Source organism: Ostrinia furnacalis, unplaced genomic scaffold (genome assembly GCF_004193835.3).
Source record: "Ostrinia furnacalis isolate ACB-3 unplaced genomic scaffold, ASM419383v2 OfSCF4031, whole genome shotgun sequence".
NCBI lineage: Eukaryota > Metazoa > Arthropoda > Insecta > Lepidoptera > Crambidae > Ostrinia > Ostrinia furnacalis.
Window position 1 is genome coordinate 95,904 of NW_021134270.1, and position 26,571 is coordinate 122,474.

The window sequence follows — 26,571 nt, forward strand, 5'->3', positions numbered from 1 at the left end:
GAGTCTTCGGGAAAGGAATCTGTATAAATTGCTACCTCCGCCTAGTATAGGCACGGTAAACTATCACACCTACAGTATCCATGTGCACTTACACAAATGCAAAGCTCAGCTTGACCTCACGAACTTTTAAAAATCTAAGTATGAGAGGCGAGAAAGGACACGAGTGAAACAAATCTCGGTTGTCAACGCACTAACGTTTATTACTAAAGCGCGGGCGCAACCATAGTAGAATCAAATATCATCGCTCGCTCGGGGCTTGAGTTGGCCTACTTGTTTGATTCTACAAGGCGCAACCGCACAACTAACCGATGCAAAGAGCAAGAAAACAAGTATTCGTCTTAATTTTCTTATCAGCATCGGAAACAGCTTCACTGAACACCCGGGATAGACGCTGTATTATCAGGTGCGGCAATTCTTTTAGAATCACACCCGATATCAATGCACGTGGAGATATTTTTGGCACTACAGGAGCGTGTAAGTCCAAGTTTCTGAAAGAATATTTCAGTTTTCGTTTGACTTATTATTACTTAATAAATAAGCTGTAGAAATATAAACGAGGTGATGATATGCTAGATTAATATTATGATATTTTATTCTTATTCAACTAGCTGATAATCATAATGGGGTTATCTTACCTCCAGCCCGTCACTTCGAAACTAGCTAAAGATTTGAAAGGCTTAAGCTCGATATTTTTATCTTTCGTTTGTTTAGACCTTAAAGCCACCCCAATGGACACATAGGACGCGATATCTTGGACTTCGCCATAGAATACGTACTCGCTTTGAGCTGAGCCTATGCTGAAAGAGAGAACTCCCCGTATCTGTAAAATAACAAATATGTCAAAACTGAATTTAAAAAAAAACCGTTACTTTTGTTCAATGGATTGTTTTATTTTTGTCAAGATTTAAATCTATTGTGATCGCCAGGGTGACTTTACAAACAGTATCCAATTTGGTTGAGCGTAATCATAATTGAGGCAAAAGGAACAAGTGGACTGTATCTAACTTAAAAATATTTTTGCAGGGTTTCCAATAAAATAACTAAGTACTAACGCGAGGTAGTCTGCGGAGATGGAGTTTACAAAGAAGTGATGGCGAAAATAGCGATCGGTACACCTCGTACAAAATGCTGGAAAATGTCGGGCTGGGTGGGAGAAACGACCATAGGAAACATCCCGGTGGAAGAAGGAAGGATTGCACGTACCTTGAGGTCCTGGTTGTTAGGCCCAGAACAGACGGTGAAACGCAACTGCAACGAAACTGCAACTTTGTGATGATTCTGATGAATGAGACTGAAAGTTTCAAACTGGTCGCGTCATGTGTGGTCTCTCAACGGACGCTTTGGCAGAAACTTAGATGCAACTCAAAAGTAACTAGCAGTTGCAGTTTCGTTGCAGTTGCGTTTTACCGTCTGTTCTGGGCCTTACAGATGGGAGTCGCAAGGGCTTTTTTCAGATGCTTCGTAATACCACGCGCTCGAGCACATGGGCGGCCAGGACAATTCCTCTTCCAGGACGAAAGATTGGCAACTCTTTGCAAAGTCACCCTGTATAGTATTATTCTGAGTTGGTATTTACATTTCTTTGGTACCAAATAAATATTTTTTCTTTCTTTCTTTCTTTCAATTTTTCACTCGACATTGGCAGAAATGAACCTCTCAAAGAGGTTTAGTTGCCACTAATTAAAAAAAAAGAACGTTAGGTTCGTACCTTAATGCATTTAGCTAAAGGGGTTTTCTATCTTTAAGCATCTTAAGTCGTTATGTTTACCTGTAAAGCACTAAACCTGACAGTGTCGTCTATTTTCACAAAAGACTTGATATACGGGCCTCCCTTCTGAGCCGAGTATGCGGAGTCCAAACCACTGACCACCATATCCCTTAGAACTACTTTGTGTTCTTGGAGCTGCCCCTCATGCTAAAAGAACGCAAAAAGAATTAAAATAGATATGAAATAAACTTTCATCCATTCGCCGCCTGACTAGCTACCACCATCTTACCTAAGTCTGTCGCCATAACAACAATGTTAACAGCATTGTTGTGTTCCGGCAGTTAGAGGTAAGATAACCAGTTCCTCCGTGGTTGAGGATTCCGGGTGAAGCTCGCTTCCACCTTCGGCCTGATCAACACTTACCATCAGGTGAGATACAGGCCAAGAGCTTCGTCGTTGTAGATAAAAAACCGCATTGGCCGAAACTTTTGACGCACAATTATTGTTTAGCCTAACAGTGGTTTTGGCACTATTATACTTTCGCCGAAAAAAGCTATGCCTAAATTTTAGAATCCCTAATATTAAATTTCCTCCGAACGCCTTTAGACTTATAAGTTTTAATCGCGGTCTTTCGGCACTATGATTATATGTATTACACTGAAGTATTGAAGGCCATAATATTAGGATCTCTGCTATTAAACATTTATTCCGCTTTAGACAGCTGCTACCGCTTTGTACCTTTCGGCGTGGAAACGCTGCTGGGACCCTGGGGCCTGGAGACAAAAAGCTATTTACTAAGCTTTCCACCCGCTTCTTCGACGTTTACCGGCGACCAGAGGTAGGACGTCGACCTATAGGTGTCTATAGTTTCTGAGATTTCGTGATGAGTAGCGTAATCATTAATTACGTTATAAATAACTAGCGGCCGCCCGCGACTTCGTACGCGTGGATCATGTTTTATAAGTTTGTGCGAATTACAATTTAGTAACTGTAAACATTAGACATTATAAAAACATTCCGCCTAATGTCGCATTTGGGAAATTAAGTTTCGGCGAAAAAAACTTACACGTAATTTAAAGGAGCTAAAGACATTTCGGCCAAATAAATTTATGCAAAAACATTTAGGGCTTAATGTTACCATAGGCAATTATTAAGAATACAAAAAATTAAGCTATTCGATAGAGACACAAATACCTTATCGTTCCAACTAATAGTGACGTCCTCCCATTTTACAATTCCACCATCTTTAGTGACCGTCATCTGGTTTACGTATCTTGTTACGTAAGTCATAAACTGCCCGACCGTCTTGAACAATTTATTTTGTCCGTTACTGAGAAATAATAATAAGTTATATTGCTAACATATTCACTGAAAAAATATAATATGAGAATGTTCTGGCTTTGTACAGGGTGTTAGAAGGTAAATGGTATATTATAAAGCCGACATTAGCCTATGTTAACATATGCTTAGTACTAGAGAGTATGGTGAAGTCAGAAAGCAATGTTTTTAAAATCAGATCTGTGTGATTTTTTTTTTCAAATATGATGATATCTGACTTCTGACTTCACTATACTATTTATATGCATTTGCTAACATAGACTACTGTCGGTTGTATATAGTACCTACCATTTAGATGTACCTACAACCTATAGGTACACAATGTTACTTTGCATTCTTTGTCATATTTACAGAGGTAACTTTATTACTGACACTGAACACAAATCAGTTAGAAAAAGAATGTTAGCTAGCATCTAAAACTAGGTTAAACAAAGAAGCTGAAAGTACAGTAGTAGTAACCCTGGGTTAGAAGTAAAATAATAACATCAGTCCTTCATTCATATCGTACCGAATCTTAGGTAAGAGCTCTCCAAACATGGCCGAAGTGTTTACGTAAGTATATACAGCCCCTTGCAGTTTTGGCATCAATTCTCCTCGTATCGGCCGTATCAAAAGCAATTCCAGCTCCATGCCTTTAAATAAAATTTACTTTTGACAAACTGACGATCTGGTGAAGGTCACGGGAGGTGCCTGGATGCGAGCGGCGCAGGACCGGTCTTTGTGGAAATCCTTGGGGGAGGCATTTGTCCAGCAGTGGACTTTTTTCAGCTGAAACGAACAAACCCCTCCCTTAAAAATGAAACACTGTTAAACCTACACTTTATTATTTTCTACTTGATACCCATTCCCACGCGGCGTGGGACGTCCACCCACAAGGTGGACCGACGAAATCATAAAGGTAGCACGAAGGCGCTGGACGCAGGCCACTACCAACCGGGCAACATGGAAAGGATTGAGGGAGACCTATGTTCAGCAGTGGACGTCCTATGACTGAGATGATGATGATGATACCCATTTGTGAAGAGTTGCGGTATTTTTCAGAAGCCGGGCTGAAAACCAGCGCTGCATGGACCTTACGCTGAGCCGGATACCCTCGTGTGTTACCCCCTTAGGTGTTTGTTTTTTATTTTTATTTTTATTTTTTGGGTGAATATAAATGTTTATTTATTTATTTATTATCTTTTACCCTTACAGCGAAATCTACATTCGCCATAAGGCAAAAGGCGAAAATAGTAATTTTATTGAGTAGGTAAGCGAGACTATTCCCATCTCTCTTTCCCACCGCTGCAAGTCCTGTGTAGCCGGATCCACAGCTTGACCGCCTTCATTTCATTGAGTAAATGAACATAGCTAATAACTAAAATTAAACCCTGTATACATTTTGTGTTAATACCTTTAGGGTGCATTTTCTTTTCTTTTCTGAAAACTGTAAAGGTTTCCGAACGGTTTATATTTTACATAAAAGCAATGTATGTACCTTGCTGTTCTGAAAAATATGGTGCGATTACTGGCGGCGACCCCAGTCCAGGGGTAGTTATCTAAAATGGAATTGAATTGTTTAATTACTTTGCATAATTTGAAGCTAGTAAAGATTCACGCTATGAATAAATTTGTTTTTATACATAATAAAACAATGGAATAATATCTAGTTAAACCTAAAATACTCATATTCTACTATTAGGTATGTTCTCTAAATAGATAATTTTGTGTTTGTATTATGTGATGTAATTCGAATTTAATAAACCGATACTGCCTTTTTCTTATTTGTAATATTTTTCGAAATCTAGGTAGGTACTCGTCAGTTAAAAGTAGGTTACCATAGTACCACTTTTGTCTTATTTTTGTAGTCAAAAGTAGTTTTGACCGATTATGAGTTTTAACTGTAACAGATATAGGTATTTACCTCTACGGAAAACCTGCAATCCCTAAGTTTGAAAGAATCATGTCCCAAATTCACTGTATCACCATGCAGCGTCGCTATCGTTAACCCAGTCAGGAGGCAGTCCTCGGCCACAATACTGAAATACATAGTTATGTCTATATAGGTACGTACATATACCATGAAAAATATGGCAAAACACTTTAAAAATAATGATTTAGCTATGCCAAATGAAATAGGGAGGAATACAATATTAATTGGATGTTCCAATCAAGTAACCCTGTATAGGTACCTATGTAGAGTCTTGCTGCTTCATGCAGATTATCAAAAATACTAATTTGAAGACGACATCAAAGTACATTTTGGCGCTAAGTGTCAAATGTAACTTACGTAACTTCTCCTTCGTTCTGAACCTTTTGAAGGTTGAACGGTGAGTTTTCGTACCCCAAGGAACTGTACGTCACGTCTGACAGGTTCCTGAACAGCTGGTATTCAGCAGTGATGAACATTCTGCTGACTTTCGACTCCATCGAAAGCACGTGCGAGCCGAGATCGAAAGACACTTCAGGGTCTTTCAAGTACGGTTTGTCAAGATTCGAAAGATACAGATCTTTGAGGAGCCTGCAAAATAAGCGGAATGATAGGTTAATAGGACCAGAAAATCGGTAAAAATTTTTTACTTACTCACTTTTACTTTGGAAGTTAAATTGTAATCCCGTTAAACTTTTCATACTTAAGGTCGTAGCACACATATCAAAGGTAGTAAAAATGTATACAAAAATCACGATGTTGTTACCTGAAGCGCTCTATCGTGACTAAAATTGCATGAATTTATGCATAGTTTCCCATTACCCCACGCCTCTCTACCTCGAACCGTTTGCCTCAATCTCAAGGGTTGCTATTTGCAAAAAATGTTGGCCCACCATATCTACATTATCTACGAGTATAAAAGCGAAAGCCACTGACTCACTCACCTACTCATCACGAAATCTCAGAAACTACAAGTGCTAGGAGTCTCTTGCATGGGGGTTCCTTTTAACCCTAGATAGCTAACCTTCCGGCGTACCCTGTTTAAGCTAACCATCCGTCGAAACGACGGGTATTAAAAAAATATTATTTTTTGGACGAAGTAATTTAAAAAATCTAAGTCTTTTTTATAGTTTGGTTCATTCATATGTTTGTAAATAAATGTGCATTATTTAAATTCACCTTATTTATTTATTTATTAAATTAAAATACTTTTTCTTAGACCTCTAAAGAAATTGGAACATTTTGTAAGTAACCACTTTGACATGCAATATCTATGAAAATTTTAAATAAAACTATCGTTTTTTTTTCTTAATATGGTACGTAAAAACATTTAAAGTAATAAAATCATAAAATATTTTTTTTCTTTTTAGCGCAAGTGACACAAAAATCAACTTAATGTTTACCGCATATTTTTATATGATATAATGATGATATAATGCTGATTTTTGTAATTTCCGAGGGAACGGTATTTGAAGTAATTGACGAATCACGTTCCACGTCTGAAGACAAGTCTGATGGTGGGTTTTCATAACTTTCCTCATAATCTCATGGTTAATAATTATGATTACTTTGCACATCATCTTCCACCATAAAGTTTTCGGTCTCAAGGGCAGGACTAGCATCCAGGGCATCGTTAGTATCTTCTTATAGTAGTAGATTTATTATTTTATCGTTTTTTAATGAAAACAATATGAAAATCTAAAAAAATATCAAATTTATCAAAAAAATGTATACGTGCACTTGAACTAAATTACTTACGGTAAAGCTAACCATCCGTCGAAACGACGGGCAAAGATCAAATATCTTTAAAACTATGAAACTTACCTGCCCACTGCCTACACCACTGCAAAGGACTTCCCGGCCACTGAGTTGGCTAGCCGGGATAAAACGTTTGGACGTGGCATTAAAAAGTTACAACGTTATTTCTTTTCAATGCCCGTCGAATCGACGGAGGTTAGCTATCTAGGGTTAAAGCGGGATACACGCGTACGAAGTCGCGGGCGGCCGCTAGTATAAGAATAATCTAGTAAAACCGATGCATATTCCCAATTATCGAATCAAACTGACCACGTCGGACGTGAATTAAATGACGATTACAGATAAGGTAAAGCCATTTCACATTGAGGAGATCCGCAGGAGAACCAAAGTGACCGACATAGCCCGCAGAATTGCTAAAATCAAGTGGCAGTGGGCGGGGCACATAGCTGATAGAGCTGAGCCGAGCTGAGCTGAGCCGCTGGGGCAGAAACGTTTTTGGTGGACCGACGATCTGGTGTAGTTCGCGGGAGGTGCCTGGATGGGGGAGGCCTTTGTCCAGCAGTGGACGTCATTTGGCTGAAACGAACGAACGAAAGCCAATTCCAACCACCTTTAGCTATTTGTGCCTTTACCCTTGTTCACATCTAGACAAACTATAGAGACTACAAAACAAGTTCCTAATAAATCTAAGGCTCTATTTACATCACTGATACGAGAGATTGATGGAGTATTTAACAAGTAACTTACACTTTCACAATGTTATCGTTGACAATGATACCCTCCGTTAATCTGTTGTAGTCTTCAGACTTCCTCACACGCACGTTCATGCCTTCTGTGCCTGATGTTTCTTTCAGGATCTATAAATATTTTTTTTTTTTTTCACAAACATTACAATGACACAAGTTATTAAGCACATTACAAATTCATAAAACACAGTTGTTTGTGTGAGACTGATGCCTGTGATAGGTATTTGCATACCTGTAGTACAGGTCATCAGGCTCCCACCACCCCAGATATTGGCACAATTTAGAATTAATTTAAGAACCGATAGTATATTACTATGACTCAGACATGGTAGTGATGTATGGCAACGTATTAACTATTAATTAACCTAATTAATCTAATCAGAAAAGGAACACTAGGATTTGTTATTGTAGTGTGTGTGTGTGTGTGTGTGTGTGTGTGTGTGTGTGTGTGTGTGTGTGTGTGTGTGTGTATATGTATGATCATCGTTAAGTGATATAACCCGGTCCAGTTAACTGCGCACCTGGCAGCCTTGACGTCACATGACGTCACATGACGTCACATGACGCTCTGGTACGACGGGGCACGGGCACGGGGCGAACGAGGGGAGGTGTGCAGGTAAGTGAGAGAGTCGCATTCCAGGGGATGCGCAGTTAGCTCAATCGAGTTGTACGGTACATTACAATGTTTTATTAATCACCAAATCAACGTGCTTGTTAAAAAGGACAATGACCAAAAGTGGTCCAAATGTCCACCACTAATGAGACCTATATTGGCTTATAGTCCATTAAATAGAGATTAACTTTCAGTATGGGACGAAAAAAAAATAAGCTGTCAGTAAAAAGTTATGACCGTATGAAAAATTGTTGTAGTTTACGCGCTAATCTCAGGTCCGATTTGAAAAATTATTTTTGTTATAGATAGCCCATTTATCAAGGATGGTTTTAGGTTATATAACATCACCCTACAACCAATAGGGGCGGAGCAGCGACCACCCGACCATAATTCCAATATTGATGTCTTTCTTCTGAGCTTATTTTTTTTTCTTTTAGCGAGAATCTAACATGGCACACTAAGCGACATGACATAACATGCATAGATTAATCCAAAATGTGCGATAAATAGAATGATATCAAGAAAATTTTTCGGATGAAAAGGTAAAAAACATGACTTTTCATTCAGTCATAACTTTTTACTGACAGCTTATTTTTTTTTCGTCCCATACTGAAAGTTAATCTCTATTTAATGGACTATAAGCCAATATAGGTCTCATTAGTGGTGGACATTTGGACCACACTCCATACATTTTTGGTCATTGTCCTTTGTAATTACGAAGCAGGTCACATCAAATCAAATATACACTATGGTTTGAGATAGAAAGATACATACATAGATACCAAATTATTTTAAGCAAAGTTGTACTACAAAAATTACATTTCAAAAACTTACCAACTCTATCGAATTTTCTATAGGTTTTCGAAACTTCTTCCATTTGTCATTGAAAGTTTTGATTATTGCTGTAAGCACGATTTAATATTACTAGAGCATGTACCAACTACCTGTGTTCAGTTTAATTAAATTTTTACAGAAGCATTATTTTATCCACAGTACAAACATTTGTGTGCATGAACATATTTGTTTGTATTGGATTGGGTGTTTTCTATGTATAATATGTATATATTTACAAAAAAAAAAGTATTTAAGTATGTTTATATCCGTTGTCTAGTACCCATAGTACAAGCTTTGCTTAGTGTGGGACTAGAAGCGAAGTGTAAAATGTCCAAGGATATTTATTTATTATTATTATTATTTATTTATATTACTTTTGAAGATTGATTAAAAGTTGAAATTAGAGTTCATTTCCCGGGAACAAAGCCCTACGATTTCCCGGGAATTCTCGGCTCGAGAAAATCGTTGGGCTTTGTTCCCGGGAAATCAAACTCGAGAAAAGTCGAGAAATCATGCAGGTACGAGGGGCGGCTGAAAAGTTTTGAGCCTAAGTATCTTCAAGTGCTATTATTGACTCGCGCTAAATTTAATTAATTTGCCAATAACCTCCTTAGTAGGTATATGTACAAAGTTTCATTTCATTAGCGTCATCACGCTTTTAGTAATTAATCCGTAAACATCATCATGCCTCAGTCATCCGCGCAATGTACGACATCGAAGTACACAGTAGGGCTTGCAATATCTGATAGTTTTCAATTCCAGAACTGATTTCCGATATTGGGCACTCAACTCCGGAATTCCGGTTCTAGTTCCGGAATTGGTTAAAAAAAGAAAGTCCGCCTCCCGACAAACACGTACCTACACGTATGTCGCCTCTACTTCCGAACTTTGCACAGGAAAACTTTATCGCGCGCGTCCCTGTTTCAAAAACCGGGATAAAAACTATCCTATGTCCTTTCCCGGGACTCAAACTATCTCTATGCCAAATTTCATCAAAATCAGTTCATTGGTTTAGGCGTGAAAGCGAGACAGACAGACAGACAGCAATAAAACATAAATCGCCAAAATGATAGTTATTATTGATTGACACTTCACCATCGGAATTTTTTCGAAAATATTGAAAATGGCAATGCCAGATTTTTTATGGAAGGTGGCGTCTTTTTTTTTTCGCGCGGCCATCGACCAAACTTTATTTTTTGATTACAAAATAGTGTAATAAACCAAACTTACTATGACATATTGTATACCTCTAAAAAAAAAAAGTCAATTTCCGGCATTGTCTTTTCAGTACAGAAAACAGTCAATATTGCCGTTTTCACTTGCTAAGGCCCCTTAATTTGATAGGAAAACCACTGAATTTGTTGACGTTGTTGGAACCAAATAACATGAGAAAACGTTTAAATGTAAATTTCTCCACAACCCGAGAAGACCCGAGAAATCAGCCTCGAGAATTCTCGAGACCCGAGAAATTGAAAAGATCGAGAAATCATAAACCCTAGTCTTGAAATCGGCTAATGTTTGATATAGGAGACCATCACTATTTCCCAAATGGTATAGCATTAATAAATGCGAGAACCTAAATTGATCTGCGATAGTTTACAACACTTACGATTCTCAAAGTACTTCATCACATTTTTCTCAATATTCGTTGACTCTATATTAGCAACGAAACACAATAACAAACACAAGAAAAACACCCGCATTTTTCTATTTACTAATACATTGACTATGTAACAGTTTTTCAGATATAAGAACTTTGTACCTGAAGAAAACAATCGTCATTCACATCACATTTGCAATAAAAGTCAATACCATATAAGTAATTTATTAAAGCACCAATGACTTTTTTGATTGAAAATTTATAATTACGATAAGAATATTAACAACTTGTGTAACACAAAGTTGCTTAACGAACTGAATATTTGAAACGGTCTCACCGTATCTAATAGACTGAAAACACTAAACTCCCTGGACTATGCTACATAAGATTATAATAACATGTTTTTTATTTAGTTTTATCGTGCATAGTATATCGGTGGAAAGGCGAGATGGAAATGGTTTGTATTTTTACTGTCGAATTATAATTTAACAAACAATTATACGGAAGTTACGAAGTTTACAAAGAACCTAATAAGAATCTATGGGTTATAAAGTACGAGTACCTACCTACTCGTAGATCATACTTACCCCTTGCCGCCATTTATTATTTCAGTAAAAAAAACTCAACACACATCAGACAATAGCGTAGAGGCCCACCTGGATGACTCGCGGCAGGTCGACGATCAACATTGCTGGATCACCCTGAACGCCAAGAACCACTTTGAGACTATGGACGCGTTGGATGGTACATAATGTGTTAATTTTAAGGATGGAAGTACTCAGGCACCGAATTCAAAGCCCCTGCCCCGAGCGGCTGTTAGAGGGGCACTAGCAAAAGAACAAAAGGGAAAAAAGGGTCATAGTACTCACTCAGTTATGATACTAGTCCCCCCGTAATCCATCAAAGAGGCCACCATCAAACCACATTTTATGCGATTCTCTAAATGTGAACGAAATAACCGCCTCTGTGGTCTAGTGGTTAGACCACCTGCTTCAGACGCAGAGGTCCCGGGTTCGATTCCCAGTGGGGGCAGAATTTTCTGTTCGGTTTGGTTGGTGGTAGGGCTTGTTCTAAGTCCGCCTGGCTAGCTACCACCATCTTACCTAAGTCTGTCGCCATAACAACAATGTTAACAGCATTGTTGTGTTCCGGCAGTTAGAGGTAAGATAGCCAGTTCCTCCGTGGTTGAGGATTCCGGGTGAAGCTCGCTTCCACCTTCGGCCTGATCATCACTTACCATCAGGTGAGATACAGGCCAAGAGCTTCCTCGTTGTGGATAAAAAAAAGTGTGTGTGTGTGTGTGTGTGTGTGTGTGTGTGTGTGTGTGTGTGTGTATGTGTGTGTATATGTATGATCATCGTTAAGTGATATAACCCGGTCCAGTTAACTGCGCACCTGGCAGCCTTGACGTCACATGACGTCACATGACGTCACATGACGCTCTGGTACGACGGGGCACGGGCACGGGGCGAACGAGGGGAGGTGTGCAGGTAAGTGAGAGAGTCGCATTCCAGGGGATGCGCAGTTAGCTCAATCGAGTTGTACGGTACATTACAATGTTTTATTAATCACCAAATCAACGTGCTTGTTAAAAAGGACAATGACCAAAAGTGGTCCAAATGTCCACCACTAATGAGACCTATATTGGCTTATAGTCCATTAAATAGAGATTAACTTTCAGTATGGGACGAAAAAAAAATAAGCTGTCAGTAAAAAGTTATGACCGTATGAAAAATTGTTGTAGTTTACGCGCTAATCTCAGGTCCGATTTGAAAAATTATTTTTGTTATAGATAGCCCATTTATCAAGGATGGTTTTAGGTTATATAACATCACCCTACAACCAATAGGGGCGGAGCAGCGACCACCCGACCATAATTCCAATATTGATGTCTTTCTTCTGAGCTTATTTTTTTTTCTTTTAGCGAGAATCTAACATGGCACACTAAGCGACATGACATAACATGCATAGATTAATCCAAAATGTGCGATAAATAGAATGATATCAAGAAAATTTTTCGNAAAAAAAAAAAAAAAAATTTTGCAAAAATTTAGATCATCAATAAACAACATCTACTGGTGCTTCTATGCCCATTTCATGTGTGTAACCCGTCACCACTGACTGGTAGGTAGTATGTTTTTAGTCTAGGTATATGATTTTTTTTTTCAGAGAGATATGCTAAATGTCGACACAGCTTTCATAACAAAATCACCGCCGACAATCAGGAATTTGACAAACATTTACTTAAGGTAAGTTATCTAATACCATCATCAAACCTGAGCTTTTATATTTTTTTCTATTTTACACTTAACTTGGCATTCAAAGTGTAAAAAGAAAATAATAATAATAAAAGCGTATCTTATCTTCTGGAAGTTTAAAGTATCACATTCTACTAGGCAATGCTCTCTTCTCGTGGAAGGGTGAGCGGGCAGAAGGGCAACCCCAACGACATCCCAGCCGGGCTGAACCTGGGCGGCTACTGCATGCTGAAGATGGAGAAGTCTGCCTTGTAAGTCCCAAATTAGTAGGTACTTAACGAAATACCAGTGTATGCCTTTCTTTTCGAACATTTAAAAAAGAAGTAAAGGAACCCTTACTTCGTAAATAAACATTTCTGGATAGGTTCCATAGTACCACCAACTTCAAGCGAAGCTGGTTCAGTACTGCTTGTAGTAATGTCAATATTTTTTTCGCATAGGTACCTACTTAGGTACGCATTATTTTCATTTATTTATTTGATCTTTAATGCCATATAATTGGTAGGTACATAAAGCTAATTCGGCATTCTCTGCCAGTTAACCTATATTCCATTATATTCCAGAATCCCCGATATGGCATGTCGTTTACAAGTAAAAAGCGGACGGCCATAACATCGCTATTTGGGTAACTGCGTCCATTAAAAGATTATAACCACTCAACATTATCACGCTTTATTGAACAAATCAGTTTGGTCCTTGACTCGACGTGGCCATAAAGGCGGGCTCTTATTACATTATGAAATTCCAGCGAAGGGCGTGTAATCCGTGCCCGTAATACCCTGGAAGACCACTCTCACATTCAGCGTCTAATAGTTTGTGACACCCAAAGTAGACAAAAACTCCTCAACACGTCTTACCTTCTTCTAGTGATAGGACAAGACAGTATGGGGCGTGTAAAAGAGTAAGAAATTGACTGCATTAACCTTTTCTCTGCCAGATTCTTCCACCGCATGAAGCTTCGCAACAACACCCGCTTCCGCATCAACTACTTGCATACAAACCTCAAGGACCTGGAGATCCGGACGCAGCTGTCGCTCCACGACCTGCACCTCGTCGGCTCTTACGAGAGAGCCATCACCGATAACGATCCATCGATACTTTACTACGTGCCTACTTTTGGCCAAGCTGAGTGAGTATGAGACCTATTAAATATGCACTATGTTCGCGACCATAGAGACTCAGTGTCGCATTATAAATTCACGCACACAAAGTAATCAAAATGCCTATGTGCTCAACGTTCGAATTATCATTAGTTAGTACTAATAAGCAAACAATGTAAACTGTTTACATTATGACGTCGCTGCTGTCATCATTGCATTCACCAGAAATGTGTTCTGTTTTTGGGCATATTGCTGCGACACCGGCCACGCCCCCTTGTCACATCTCCCTTTAGTTTCTGTGATCTGTACCTCTAGTACGAAAAACTTTCGAGTTCGTTTCGTTGCGTATTCAAAGTGTCATCGAAAAATTTTGTATGAAAAATTAAACAGCGCCCCCTATATTATAGCCGCCCTAGGGGGCGCTGTTTAATTTTTCATATAAAATTTTTCGATGACACTGAATACGCAACGAAACGAACTCGAAAGTTTTTCGTACTAGAGGTACTGGTTCGTGACAGACTTACGCGATCGTTCGTAACGAAGCGATATGGAGATATTGTTTCTTTGTCTTCTTAGACCGAATCTGGATCCTGTCCAGAATATTTTTAGTTACTTTAGACTACATAAGTTAAAATTATCAAAATCTTAGCCTGAGTTGCACCACTTAACTTTGTCCTTTTAATTTATTATTATTAATTATTAGTAACCAGAAGGCGTAGGCCTTCAAAAGATGCTATTGGTCGAAGTAAAAGACGAAAATACATACTCGCATAATAAAATCTACTGGTAGGTACTAATATTTATTTATGTATTTGTTACAGAATTCTTCTTCGGAATGTGGAATACAAAATGGAAGGGAGAATGCGAATGCTAGAAGATAGTCTATTCATTGTTTTAGTCAATTCAGAAATATCTTATTATGACGCTGTGATGTTAGTAAGTTAAGTAATATTAATCGAAAGCCAAGTATTACAGATCATACTCAGTAGTATTAATACCTACTCGTGCTTAAGAGGTTAGGTTTTGAAGGATGGTGGGGTGCAAGGTACTTATCTTATTTCATTCATATTTCAGTACAAAAACAATGCAACCCAAAACAATCCCATACCATTAAACGAGGCTGTGACCGGTATGTAGTTATATGCAATTCGTAACTTGTAGCAATCTGTTCCTTTCTTTGGCAGCCACATCTAATTTTTACGAGCACTAACAAGTACACTAACGAGGTACAGTCAGCGTCAAATACACTAGCGTTCGTGACACTCAAAGTGAGCCAAAAAGTTAGCAACACGTCCTTGTTACAATTGGAATAAGGTTGTGTTGTTAACTTTTTGGCCACTTTGGGTGTCGCGAATTATTTGACGCTGATTGTACCTATTCAAAAGTCAAATGAATATTTAGCTATAAATCATTTACAGATGACTTCATCGAAAGAATGAAGTCAGACTTAGATGAATGGCTACGTGATTACTACAACGAGCATTTAATATTTTTCAACAAAATCGGACCAGCAGCATCGGAAAAATATCGGTGGGTTGATGAACTAAATGTAAGAGTTGTAAAAGTAGAGGAGTTAAGTAAAAACTAAATATGTGTAGTTGGGTTGTTTGTAAATCTAATTCAATAACAAAAAACAAAAGAGTTATCGAATCGCTTAGTCCAAGCTGGCGGAATGTCAACAATGTAGGGATGGTACGCTAACCTGCGTTTGGTTCCCGCTGATGAAAGGGGACTGGTAGGATTAGGATTCTGTGTAGTAATGTTTTGAGTTATAAAAGATTCCTCTCTTTACCAGAAGCAAAAAATGGAGGATTTTTCCATCTGGCTTACGCTTCCCACGCTGGCCAAGACGGGCTGGAGAGGCCAGATGTTCGTAGTTAGCCTTAGTCACCTTTTTGAAACATTTATTGCTTCTTCAGGGAATATGAAAAGCAGAAAACTGCAATGCTGAACAGCTACGTTGAAGACTCTATAATGGAATTGAAGTCTAAACTTCACAAAGTCAACTCCACGTCCGTGAAATTACCCAACTTTAGCATTTTCTCTATCACTGGAATGGTAATAAAAACGCCTAAAATAAATATTCTGCTGTTAATTAATTCTCTGTCACTCCACATTTTTCACTCAAACAATATTTTAATGTACTCTTCTTTTTTAATTAACGCGATGTCGTCGCTCATCGTTAAACGGCCGGACGCGATCAGCGTTCAAATCACAGACTTCTAAATATTGTGCTACTACGAGTAAACAGCTTGTCTTGTGTTTAGAGCACTGAGACAGTGCGGTGCCTATCTCAAATTAGGTAATCAAAATGTGCATGTACATAAATATGTAAACGATGAGTGATCGACTACAATCATTTACGGCTCATATCTATGGCTGAAATTGTTTTTAATGGGCGTTATTCATTTATTTTGTTTTTAGGAAATAAAACTCAGAGATGGAGTTCTTCGAGGCTTGGATTCCATGTACCGCCGCTCAATGGCCACCGGCAAGAAAGACAAAGACGTGCGCATGGTCGACGCAATCGTTGGTTTCAGTTCCCTGAAGGTACCTTCTCCGCGTAACATATTATAGCCTTTGCTCTTCTAGAAAAGAAGTTAAATAAATTCGCGGATTCGAATGTCCATGTTACGCCCTACCCAGTTTCAGTTGGGAGCTCAATTCTCGAGATTGTCGACAAGTATGTCTACCTCGGACAAACGATTCAGCTAGGTAGGTCCAATTTCGAGAAGGAGGTCAATCGTCGAATCCAACTCGGCTGGGCAGCGTTCGGGAAACTACGCAACATCTTTTCGTCCAAATTACCTCAATGCCTGAAGACTAGAGTGTATAACCAATGTGTGTTACCAGTGATAACTTATGGCTCGGAAACGTGGCCTCTCACTATAGGCCTTATACAGAAGCTCAAAGTTGCACAGCGTGCTATGGAGAGGGCTATGCTTGGTGTTTCTTTGCGAGATAGAATCAGAAATGAGGAGATCCGTAAACGAACCAAAGTCGCTGACATAGCCCGACGTATTAGCAAGCTGAAGTGGCAATGGGCAGGGCACATAGTACGCAGAACTGACGGCCGATGGGGCAGAAAGGTTCTGGAATGGAGGCCGCGTACCGGAAAACGCAGCGTGGGACGTCCACCTACAAGGTGGACCGACGACATCGTAAAGGTAGCAGGGAAGCGCTGGACGCAGGCCGCTACCAATCGATCAACATGGAAAGCATTGGGGGAGGCCTATGTTCAGCAGTGGACGTCCTGTGGCTGAAATGATGATGATGATGATGAAATTCGCGGAGTGCTGCAATCTGTTTGACCAAAGTTCTAATTCACCAGGTGGTATACAAATATAATGCACAACTGTCGAATGGAATGCCCCCCCTCAACGGATTGATGATCATGACGGCAGATGAGCTCACGTCGCACATGGCTATGCAACTCGTAAAAGAGCCGGAGACCGTGGATCTACGGTTCGATTTCATTCGTCAGATGAAGTAAGTTGGACTAAAACTTGATATAAGTAAATAAGGTACGAGTATACTTGCAACTTCGTTATGCCCACATTTCTGTTCTAGGCCAGAATCATTGACCATAGAGGGTCCAGCCAACAGAATGATCGCGAATTTCAAGCATATTCTAGAGCACCACATCATTTCTCTGATGACCAACGCGTTAATCCACAACATTAGGTCGCTGAGCACTTTAACCAGATGCCGTAAGTAATAAAACGTGCCCAAGCATGGGAAAATGTATAACAAAAATATAAGTCTTAACTCTACTATGGTGACATTAATATTATTACATTATTTTAAATTAAAACTTTTCAGATCCTATTCTATTTGGTCACGTTGACGAAGGTCAAGAAGAAGAAACTGAAGAAAAGGAGGAGGAACAGAAAAATACATTGGATGATATAGATAATCAGGACCCCGAAGAATATACTTACAATCTTCCCGACAACGAACTCGATAAACATCCCGACAACGAACCCGACAAAGATCCCGACAACGATGTGGACAACAATGACAACAACCTTTCAGACAACAATCGCGACAACCATCCCGACTACATAGTTGATAAAGAAGATAGCATAGAAATAGAACTGCCCCCAAATGAAGAAGGCGAAACGAAGTCGGTGCGATTCAAACACAAAGAAAGTTTGAATATCACGAACCTAAATAAATAAAAACTGCTATTACGAATAGTGTGTATTTTTTATATTACCACGGTACCTATAATCATATTTTAACTAAAGCATGTTAATGACAATGAGTTTTACAGAAGCTATAATATTTTATATTACTTTTGAAGGTTGAGTACCTACTACTGTTTGATTTAGGGGACCATCACTTATTTCTCAAATGGTATTTAATAAATGCGAGTACCTTTATTGATCTGCGATAGAGACCATAAGATTCTCAAAGTAGTTTCTTAATATTCGTAGACTCTTTAATAGCAGCGAAACAATAACAAAAACAAAGACAAAAACAAGAGAAACACGCTAATTTTTCTTTTTACTTATTTATATTACACTAGCTGACCCGGCGAACTTCGTACCGCCTTAGCGTAGAGATTTTCTTAATATTTTTTTCCGTAAGAACCATCCTTGGACTTCCACAAACATTTAAAAAAAAGAATTATCGAAATCGGTTCAGCCGTTCACACGTGATGCCGTGACAACGCGAAACGGGTTTCATTTTTATATATAAAGATTGCCTATGTCACAACTTTTCAAATGTTATACCTGCCTGAAGAAAACAATCGTCATTTAATCATATTTGTAATAAAAATCAATACCATAAAAGTAAAATATTCAAGCACCAATGACTTTTTTGATTGAAAATTTATAATTATGGTAAGAATATTAACAACTTGTGTACCACAAAGTTGCATAACGAACTGAATTCCTAAAAAGATATTTGAAGTGGTCTCACCGTAGACTGAAAACACTAAACTCGCTGAACTATGTTACACAAGTTTATATTAACATGTTTTTTATTTAGTTTTATTGTGCATGGAAAGGCGATGGACAGACGAGATGGAAATGGTATGTATTTTTACTGTCTAATTTAAGGAACACACAATTATACGGAAGTTACGAAGTTTTCAAAGAACCTAATATGAATCTTTGGGTTATAAAGTAGGTACTAGGGCATGCAAACCGGTTAACCAGATAACCGAAAAACCGGATAACCGACACAATTTGGAACTCGGTTTTTGTCAGTTATAAATCCGGGTTTTTCGGTTTTTTCGGTTTTTCTTCTACGATTTTAGATAATTTAATAACTCATACAAGAACACGCTTCTTTAGTCATATCAATAAAAACAATTATTGTAATGCAATGTGAATGAGTAGAGTATAGTATATGGCTATGGTATTGAACTAAAGTACCATGTATCTTCTAGCTAAAGCCATAAGCGCGCGGGCGCAAAATGGAACGCGCTTTGTATTTGACCATTGCCGCCATTATTTTTGCTTTGCTAGTCTCTGTCAGTGTCAACTTACATATTATTTAAATAAGCATAACTATGACCAAATTTTCTTCTTGATTTGTGCCATTTTCCAGTATATAAGTGATACGAGTTACAAAATGAGATCAAGTAATGATATAATGAAGGATGATAGATGATTAATTAACCCTACTTTTGCTGATTCACGTTGTAGTTGGTCTACCATATCAATCATATCTTCAATGCTATCACTGATCAGTGCGATATCGTCGGCAAATCGCAGGTTGTTTAGCCTTTCTCCATCGATTATTATTCCCTTGCTTGTCCAATCTAGCTCTTTAAAGATATTTTCAAGGGCAGCGTTGAACAACTTGGGCGATATGGTGTCACCCTGACGGACTCCTCTCTCCAGTCTAAACGCATTGGTTAACTTATGGAGGCGTATCGAGGATGTTCCGGATAGCTGAAGGTGTTTAATGAGCTGGATGTACCTTTCATCAACTCTACTGTCCGCCAGAGCTTTCTCCACTGCCCATGCTTCCACTGAGTCGAATGCTTTCTCATAATCGACGAAGGTGATAATAATTGGCTTCCGGTATTCATGACATTTTTCAATCACTGATGAATACAAAAGTAGGGTTAAAAATGAATTTGTCAAAAACGAAAATCATGACGAACATTGAAAATGCGAAAAATCACGTCCTACCTGTAGAATTGGTCGACCACTACATCTATCTAGGCCACAAAATCACTCTGAATTCTGAGAATCAGGTTGCGGAAGTAGGAAGGCGCATCGGACAAGCTTGGGCGGCATTCGGGGCAAACAGCCATGTTCTACGCTCCAAGAAAATTGCTCAACACCTAAAGACCAAGGTGTTCAACCAGTGTGTACTGCCGGTCTTCGTGTATGGGATGGAGACCACGACGCTGACAGAAAAGTCTGCTGAGAGACTCCGAGTCGCACAACGAGCAATGGAAAGACAGATGCTTGGCGTCTCCCTACAAGATCACAAAACGAACGAGTGGATCAGAGAAAAGACGAGGATCAGCGACGTGGTGGAAGAGATAGAGAGCCGTAAATGGAGATGGGCAGGACACATTGCACGGATGAACCAGGATCGCTGGGCCAGAAAGACCCTGGAGTGGAGCCCCCGCAACAACACCCGCGGCAGGGGAAGACCGCCTAAACGATGGACAGACGATATCCGGCAGCAGGCTGGAGTGAACTGGATGCGTGTGGCCAGGGACAGAAAACGGTGGAGGGTTGAAGAGGAGGCCTATGTTCGAAGGCGAACCCAAAGGCTGACATAGATAGATAGATGATACCCTTTCCCACCCTTTGAGTCTCAGTAAAGTTGTGGTGCTTTACTGAGACCTCCTATGGACAACTTGAGAGAACCAGAAGAATCACGATGCACTGTTTTGCTTCACTTGCCCACACCCATGGACGTTCACGAACACTCAATGGTTAATAATCCACCATTATTACACATTAATAGTCGCCCACACACGAATTTGAGGAAATAAAACAAAACCGCTAACATGACGCCCGCCAAGAAGTCCTGACCAAAGGTTTTGCTTTGCTAATGAGCGAAGTATCCTATTGTTGATCTCTTTATATTTGATTTTTAATTAAACTATTCAATTGATCTCACAATATTATGTTCAGAACATGTAACTTCATCTTGTCAAACTAGAATATAAAAGAAATAAAATTATTTTTATTATAATTTGCAGCATTTTTATTTACTTACAAACAGTCGACCCGAAAAACCCGAAAAAAACCGAAAAAACCGGTTTAGTTCGGTTTTTAAAAATGAAAACCGAAAAAACCGGTTTTTCCAAACCGCTCGGTTTTTGCATGCCCTAGTAGGTACTCGTAGATCATACTTACCCCTTGCCGCCATTATTATTTCAGTAAAAAAAACTCAACGCACATCAGACAATAGCGTAGAGGCCCACCTGGATGACTCGCGGCAGGTCGACGATCAACATTGCTGGATCACCCTGAACGCCAAGAACCACTTTGAGACTATGGACGCGTTGGATGGTATGTGTTAATTGTGTTAATTTTAAGGATGGAAGTACTCAGGAACCGAATCCGAGGCCCCTGCCCCGAGCGGCTGTCAAAGGGGCACTAGCAAACGGAAAAAAGGGAGCGCTTCGTAAGAAAAATTATTTGCGGGTGGGCCTTGCCCACCCCAGAATGGTCTATTGCCCACCCCAGGATGTTGGGGTACCCATTCGAAGATGAGATAGTTGATAGCACTCACTCGGTTTTGATACTAGTCCTTTGAAAAATAAGCCTAGTTTTATTTGGTTATCTAAGTGTGAACGAAAAACGCAAAAAAGGTCATTATTATACAACATCTCGCGCCTCTATGCCCATTTCATGTGTAACCCGTCACCACTGGTAGTATGTTTTCAGAGAGATATGCTAAATGTCGACACAGCTTTCATAACAAAATCACCGCCGACAATCAGGAATTCGACAAACATTTACTTAAGGTAAGTTATCTAATACCATCATCAAACCTCAGCTTTTACATTTTTTTCTATTTTGCACTTAACTTGGCATTCAAAGTTCAAAAAGAAAATAATTATAATAAAAGTGTATCTTATCTTCTGGAAGTTTAAAGTACCTATCACATTCTACTAGGCAATGCTCTCTTCTCGTGGAAGGGTGAGCGGGCAGAAGGGCAACCCCAACGACATCCCAGCCGGGCTGAACCTGGGCGGCTACTGCATGCTGAAGATGGAGAAGTCTGTCTTGTAAGTCCCAAATGAGCACTTAGAATAACAGCAATAGCATTTATTTTCCACGATGAACAGAAAAAAATCTGATCCGTAAAATCTTATCTATGCACGCGCTGTGATCGCCATCGCCGACGCGGGTTGCACGCGTTGGTTAGACCTAAGCTTAAAAGAATAAGAAATTGACTGCATTAACCTTTTCTCTGCCAGATTCTTCCACCGCATGAAGCTGCGCAACAACACCCGCTTCCGCATCAACTACTTGCATACAAACCTCAAGGACCTGGAGATCCGGACGCAGCTGTCGCTCCACGACCTGCACCTCGTCGGCTCTTACGAGAGAGCCATCACCGATAACGATCCATCGATACTTTACTACGTGCCTACTTTTGGCCAAGCTGAGTGAGTATGAGACCTATTAAATAATTATGCACTATGTTCGCGACCATAGAGACTCAGTGTCGCATTATACATAAATTCACGCACACAAAGTAATCAAAATGCCTATGTGCTCAACGTTCGAATTATCATTAGTTAGTACTAATAAGCAAACAATGTAAACTGTTTACATTATGACGTCGCTGCTGTCATCATTGCATTCACCAGAAATGTGTTCTGTTTTTGGGCATATTGCTGCGACACCGGCCACGCCCCCTTGTCACATCTCCCTTTAGTTTCTGTGATCTGGTTCGTGACAGACTTAATTACGCGATCGTTCGTAACGAAGCGATATGGAGATATTGTTTCTTTGTCTTCTTAGACCGAATCTGGATCCTGTCCAGAATATTTTTAGTTACTTTAGACTACATAAGTTAAAATTATCAAAATCTTAGCCTGAGTTGCACCACTTAACTTTGTCCTTTTAATTTATTATTATTAATTTTTAGTAACCAGAAGGCGTAGGCCTTCAAAAGATGCTATTGGTCAAAGTAAAAGACGAAAATACATACTCGCATAATAAAATCTACTGGTAGGTACCTACTTATATTTATTTATGTATTTGTTACAGAATTCTTCTTCGGAATGTGGAATACAAAATGGAAGGTAGAATGCGAATGCTAGAAGATAGTCTATTCATTGTTTTAATCAATTCAGAAATATCTTATTATGACGCTGTGATGATAGTAAGTTAATATTAATCGAAAGCCAAGTATTACAGATCATACTCAGTAGTATAATACTCGTGCTTAAGAGGTTAGGTTTTGAAGGAAGGTGGGGTGCAAGGTACTTATCTTATTTCATTCATATTTCAGTACAAAAACAATGCAACCCAAAACAATCCCATACCATTAAACGAGGCTGTAACCGGTATGTATATGCAATTCGTAACTTGTAGCAATCTGTTCCTTTCCTTGGCAGCCACATCTAATTTTCACGAGCACTAATAGGTACAGTCAGCGTCAAATACACTAGCGTTCGTGACACTCAAAGTAAGCCAAAAAGTTCGCAACACGTCTATAAGGTTGTGTTGTTAACTTTTTGACCACTTTGGATGTCGCGAATTATTTGACGCTGATTGTACCTATTCAAAAGTCAAATGAATTTTTAGCTATAAATCATTTACAGATGACTTCATCGAAAGAATGAAGTCAGACTTAGATGAATGGCTACGTGATTACTACAACGAGCATTTAATATTTTTCAACAAAATCGGACCAGCAGCATCTAAAAAATATCGGTGGGTTGATGAACTAAGTAGAATGCATGGTAAATTCAGTGAACTGCTCCTGAATCGAATGTACCTACTACTACTATTTCTATTTATTTATATTAACCGGCAGACAGTGGTGACTGAGTTTGTTGCGGCGCTTCTTCTCAGCACTTGCCAAATGTTGGTCTCGAAGCGCTGGTAGGGTAAAAAGATTATGAGACATGTAGAGGCTCCTTAAGAGCAAAATGACGATTTGTAAGAACTATTTATTAGTCTAAACAAATAAAGAAAATTTTGACTTTGACTTTGACTTTGACTTTGAAAAGTAGACCAGTTAAGTAAAAAACTAAATATGTGTAGTTGGGTTGCTGATAAATCTAATTCAATAACAAAAAACAATAGTTTTGTGTCCATTGAGCCTGTTTGCATTATAAAAGAGTTATCGAATCGCTTAGTCCAAGCTGGTGGAATGTCGACAATGTAGGGATGGTACGCTAACCTGCGTCTGGTTCCCGGTGATGAAAAGGGGCTGGTAGAATTAGAATTCTGTGTAAAGCACGTAGAATCCCGTATTCCCGTCCAATGACCCCAAGTTGCCCATCCTTGTCGCTCGCACGTAATTATGCGCGACAGCAATATAATATAAATATACATTACGCGCGAGCGACAAGGATGGGTAGCTTGGGGTCATTGGACGGGATTCTACGTGCTCACGGACCAGGCTTTAGTAATGTTTTGAGTTATAAAAGATTCCTCTCTTTACCAGAAGCATAAAATGGAGGATTTTGTCTTCTGGCCTACGCTTCCCATGCTGGCCAAGACGGGCTGGAGAGGCCAGATGTTCGTAGTTAGCCTTAGTCACCTTTTATGACTTTAAAAAGTAGACACTTATTGACGGTAAATATTAAACATATTATTGCTTCTTCAGGGAATATGAAAAGCAGAAAACTGCAATACTGAACAGCTACGTTGAAGACTCTATAATGGAATTGAAGTCTAAACTTCACAAAGTCAACTCCACGTCCGTGAAATTACCCAACTTTAGCATTTTCTCTATCACTGGAATGGTAATAAAAACGCCTAAAATAAATATTCTGCTGTTAATTAATTCTCTGTCACTCCACATTTTTCACTCAAACAATATTTACCATTGAATTAGGTTAAAATGTACTCTTCTTTTTTAATTAACGCGATGTCGTCGCTCAGCGTTAAACGGCCGGACGCGATCAGCGTTCAAATCACAGACTTCTAAATATTGTGCTACTACGAGTAAACAGCTTGTCTTGTGTTTAGAGCACTGAGTCAGTGCGGTGCCTATCTCAAATTAGGTATTCAAAATGTGCATGTACACACGACAGCACATCAGGTTACCCATTTTTGTTGCAAACTCGCCCTTATTATAACTGCACAAGACCCCACCGTGGTTACGTTGACGTGCCGTCGTCGGTACATAAATATGTAAACGATGAGTGATCGACTACAATCATTTACGGCTCATATCTATGGCTGAAATTGTTTTTAATGGGCGTTATTCATTTATTTTGTTTTTAGGAAATAAAACTCAGAGATGGAGTTCTTCGAGGCTTGGATTCCATGTACCGCCGCTCAATGGCCACCGGCAAGAAAGACAAAGACGTACGCATGGTCGACGCAATCGTTGGCTTCAGTTCCCTGAAGGTACCTTCTTCGCGTAACATAGCCTTTGCTCCTCAAGAAAAGAAGTTAAATAAATTCGCGGAGTGCTGCAATCTGTTTGACCAAAGTTCTAATTCACCAGGTGGTATACAAATATAATGCACAACTGTCGAATGGAATGCCCCCCCTCAACGGATTGATGATCATGACGGCAGATGAGCTCACGTCGCACATGGCTATGCAACTCGTAAAAGAGCCGGAGACCGTGGATCTACGGTTCGATTTCATTCGTCAGATGAAGTAAGTTGGACTAAAACTTGATACAAATATAGGTATGAGTATACTTGCAACTTCGTTATGCCCACATTTCTGTTCTAGGCCAGAATCATTGACCATAGAGGGTCCAGCCAACAGAATGATCGCGAATTTCAAGCATATTCTAGAGCACCACATCATTTCTCTGATGACCAACGCGTTAATTCACAACATTAGGTCGCTGAGCACTTTAACCAGATGCCGTAAGTAATAAAACGTGCCCAAGCATGGGAAAATATATTATAAAAATATAAGTCTTAACTCTACTATGATGTCAGATACCTTAATATTATTAGGTAATTTAGGTACATATTTTAAATTAAAAACTTTTCAGATCCTATTCTCTTTGGTCACGTTGACGAAGGTCAAGAACAAGAAACTGAAGAAGAGGAGGAGAAACCCAGGCCCGAAACTGGTTTGAAAAATACCGTTATTATTATGTTCCATATCGGTTGTTGCATAAATATTTACTACTGAATATCGTGACGATATCAGTAATATCCTATGATTGTATCGGCCGATTCTTCATACAAATTAGAATCGGGCCCGACTATCGACCAACTAAAAGTCGGTGGTCTGCGCCTATGCTAAGAAGTTGCATCAGAAATGGTGGAAATAATAAAGTACTGGTGTTTGGTCAACCTTTTTACACATGACCTACTGAAAATGTATCTTTAACAATTAGGTAAGCACTTACCTGCAACCAAGCACGATTAAGTAATGTATGGTAGTTGAAAACATTTGTATCTTTTTGAATTGTGTAGGATATTCGCTAATCTCCCTTATTATCTACCAGAAATGGACGACAACCAGAAAGAAGGCAATGTCTACCTCGACGAAGTAGAGGCTAGCAAAGAGGCAGCCGAGAAAACTGACGATAACACAGTGGGGGATACCAACACTGAG

At 39.2% G+C, this 26,571-nt stretch overlaps 3 protein-coding genes across 3 annotated transcripts; 2 read left to right on the plus strand and 1 right to left on the minus strand.

Annotated features, from left to right (window-relative positions):
- Window positions 1–301: 301 nt before the first annotated feature.
- On the minus strand, window positions 302–11,195 carry LOC114358568 (uncharacterized). The gene is made up of 10 exons (XM_028312568.1): window positions 11,163–11,195; window positions 7,461–7,570; window positions 5,316–5,546; window positions 4,950–5,064; window positions 4,524–4,584; window positions 3,555–3,678; window positions 2,903–3,038; window positions 1,769–1,915; window positions 636–820; window positions 302–488 (listed from the first exon to the last, which is right to left on the minus strand). Exons 1-10 carry the CDS (start codon window positions 11,193–11,195, stop codon window positions 302–304), a joined length of 1,329 nt encoding a protein of 442 aa, XP_028168369.1.
- Window positions 11,196–12,873: 1,678 nt separating this feature from the next.
- On the plus strand, window positions 12,874–18,045 carry LOC114358572 (uncharacterized). The gene is made up of 10 exons (XM_028312571.1): window positions 12,874–13,015; window positions 13,702–13,893; window positions 14,686–14,800; window positions 14,939–15,000; window positions 15,266–15,394; window positions 15,784–15,922; window positions 16,289–16,414; window positions 17,196–17,353; window positions 17,435–17,574; window positions 17,687–18,045. Exons 1-10 carry the CDS (start codon window positions 12,906–12,908, stop codon window positions 18,043–18,045), a joined length of 1,530 nt encoding a protein of 509 aa, XP_028168372.1. The 5' UTR covers window positions 12,874–12,905.
- Window positions 18,046–22,004: 3,959 nt separating this feature from the next.
- LOC114358573 (uncharacterized) lies at window positions 22,005–26,165 on the plus strand. Its single transcript, XM_028312573.1, has 4 exons — window positions 22,005–22,466; window positions 25,456–25,650; window positions 25,729–25,868; window positions 26,000–26,165. Exons 1-4 carry the CDS (start codon window positions 22,288–22,290, stop codon window positions 26,140–26,142), a joined length of 657 nt encoding a protein of 218 aa, XP_028168374.1. The 5' UTR covers window positions 22,005–22,287; the 3' UTR covers window positions 26,143–26,165.
- The last annotated feature ends 406 nt before the right edge of the window (window positions 26,166–26,571 follow it).

Excerpts from the sequence above, each read along its gene's own strand:
- LOC114358568 (XM_028312568.1), bottom strand. The coding sequence starts at position 11,195 with ATGTTGATCGTCGACCTGCCGCGAGTCATCCAG. Across the intron at positions 3,679-4,523 it reads ATATTTTTCAGAACAGCAAG|GCATGGAGCTGGAATTGCTT; the intron begins GTACATACATTG and ends TTTTATTTAAAG. Across the intron at positions 1,916-2,902 it reads CTATTAGTTGGAACGATAAG|CATGAGGGGCAGCTCCAAGA; the intron begins GTATTTGTGTCT and ends GCGTTCTTTTAG.
- LOC114358572 (XM_028312571.1), top strand. The coding sequence starts at position 12,906 with ATGCTCTCTTCTCGTGGAAGGGTGAGCGGGCAGAAGGGCAACCCCAAC. Across the intron at positions 15,923-16,288 it reads TTTTCTCTATCACTGGAATG|GAAATAAAACTCAGAGATGG; the intron begins GTAATAAAAACG and ends TTTTGTTTTTAG. Across the intron at positions 16,415-17,195 it reads TTGGTTTCAGTTCCCTGAAG|GTGGTATACAAATATAATGC; the intron begins GTACCTTCTCCG and ends CTAATTCACCAG.
- LOC114358573 (XM_028312573.1), top strand. The coding sequence starts at position 22,288 with ATGAAGCTGCGCAACAACACCCGCTTCCGCATCAACTACTTGCATACA. Across the intron at positions 22,467-25,455 it reads CCTACTTTTGGCCAAGCTGA|TGCTGCAATCTGTTTGACCA; the intron begins GTGAGTATGAGA and ends AAATTCGCGGAG. Across the intron at positions 25,869-25,999 it reads GAGCACTTTAACCAGATGCC|ATCCTATTCTCTTTGGTCAC; the intron begins GTAAGTAATAAA and ends AAAACTTTTCAG.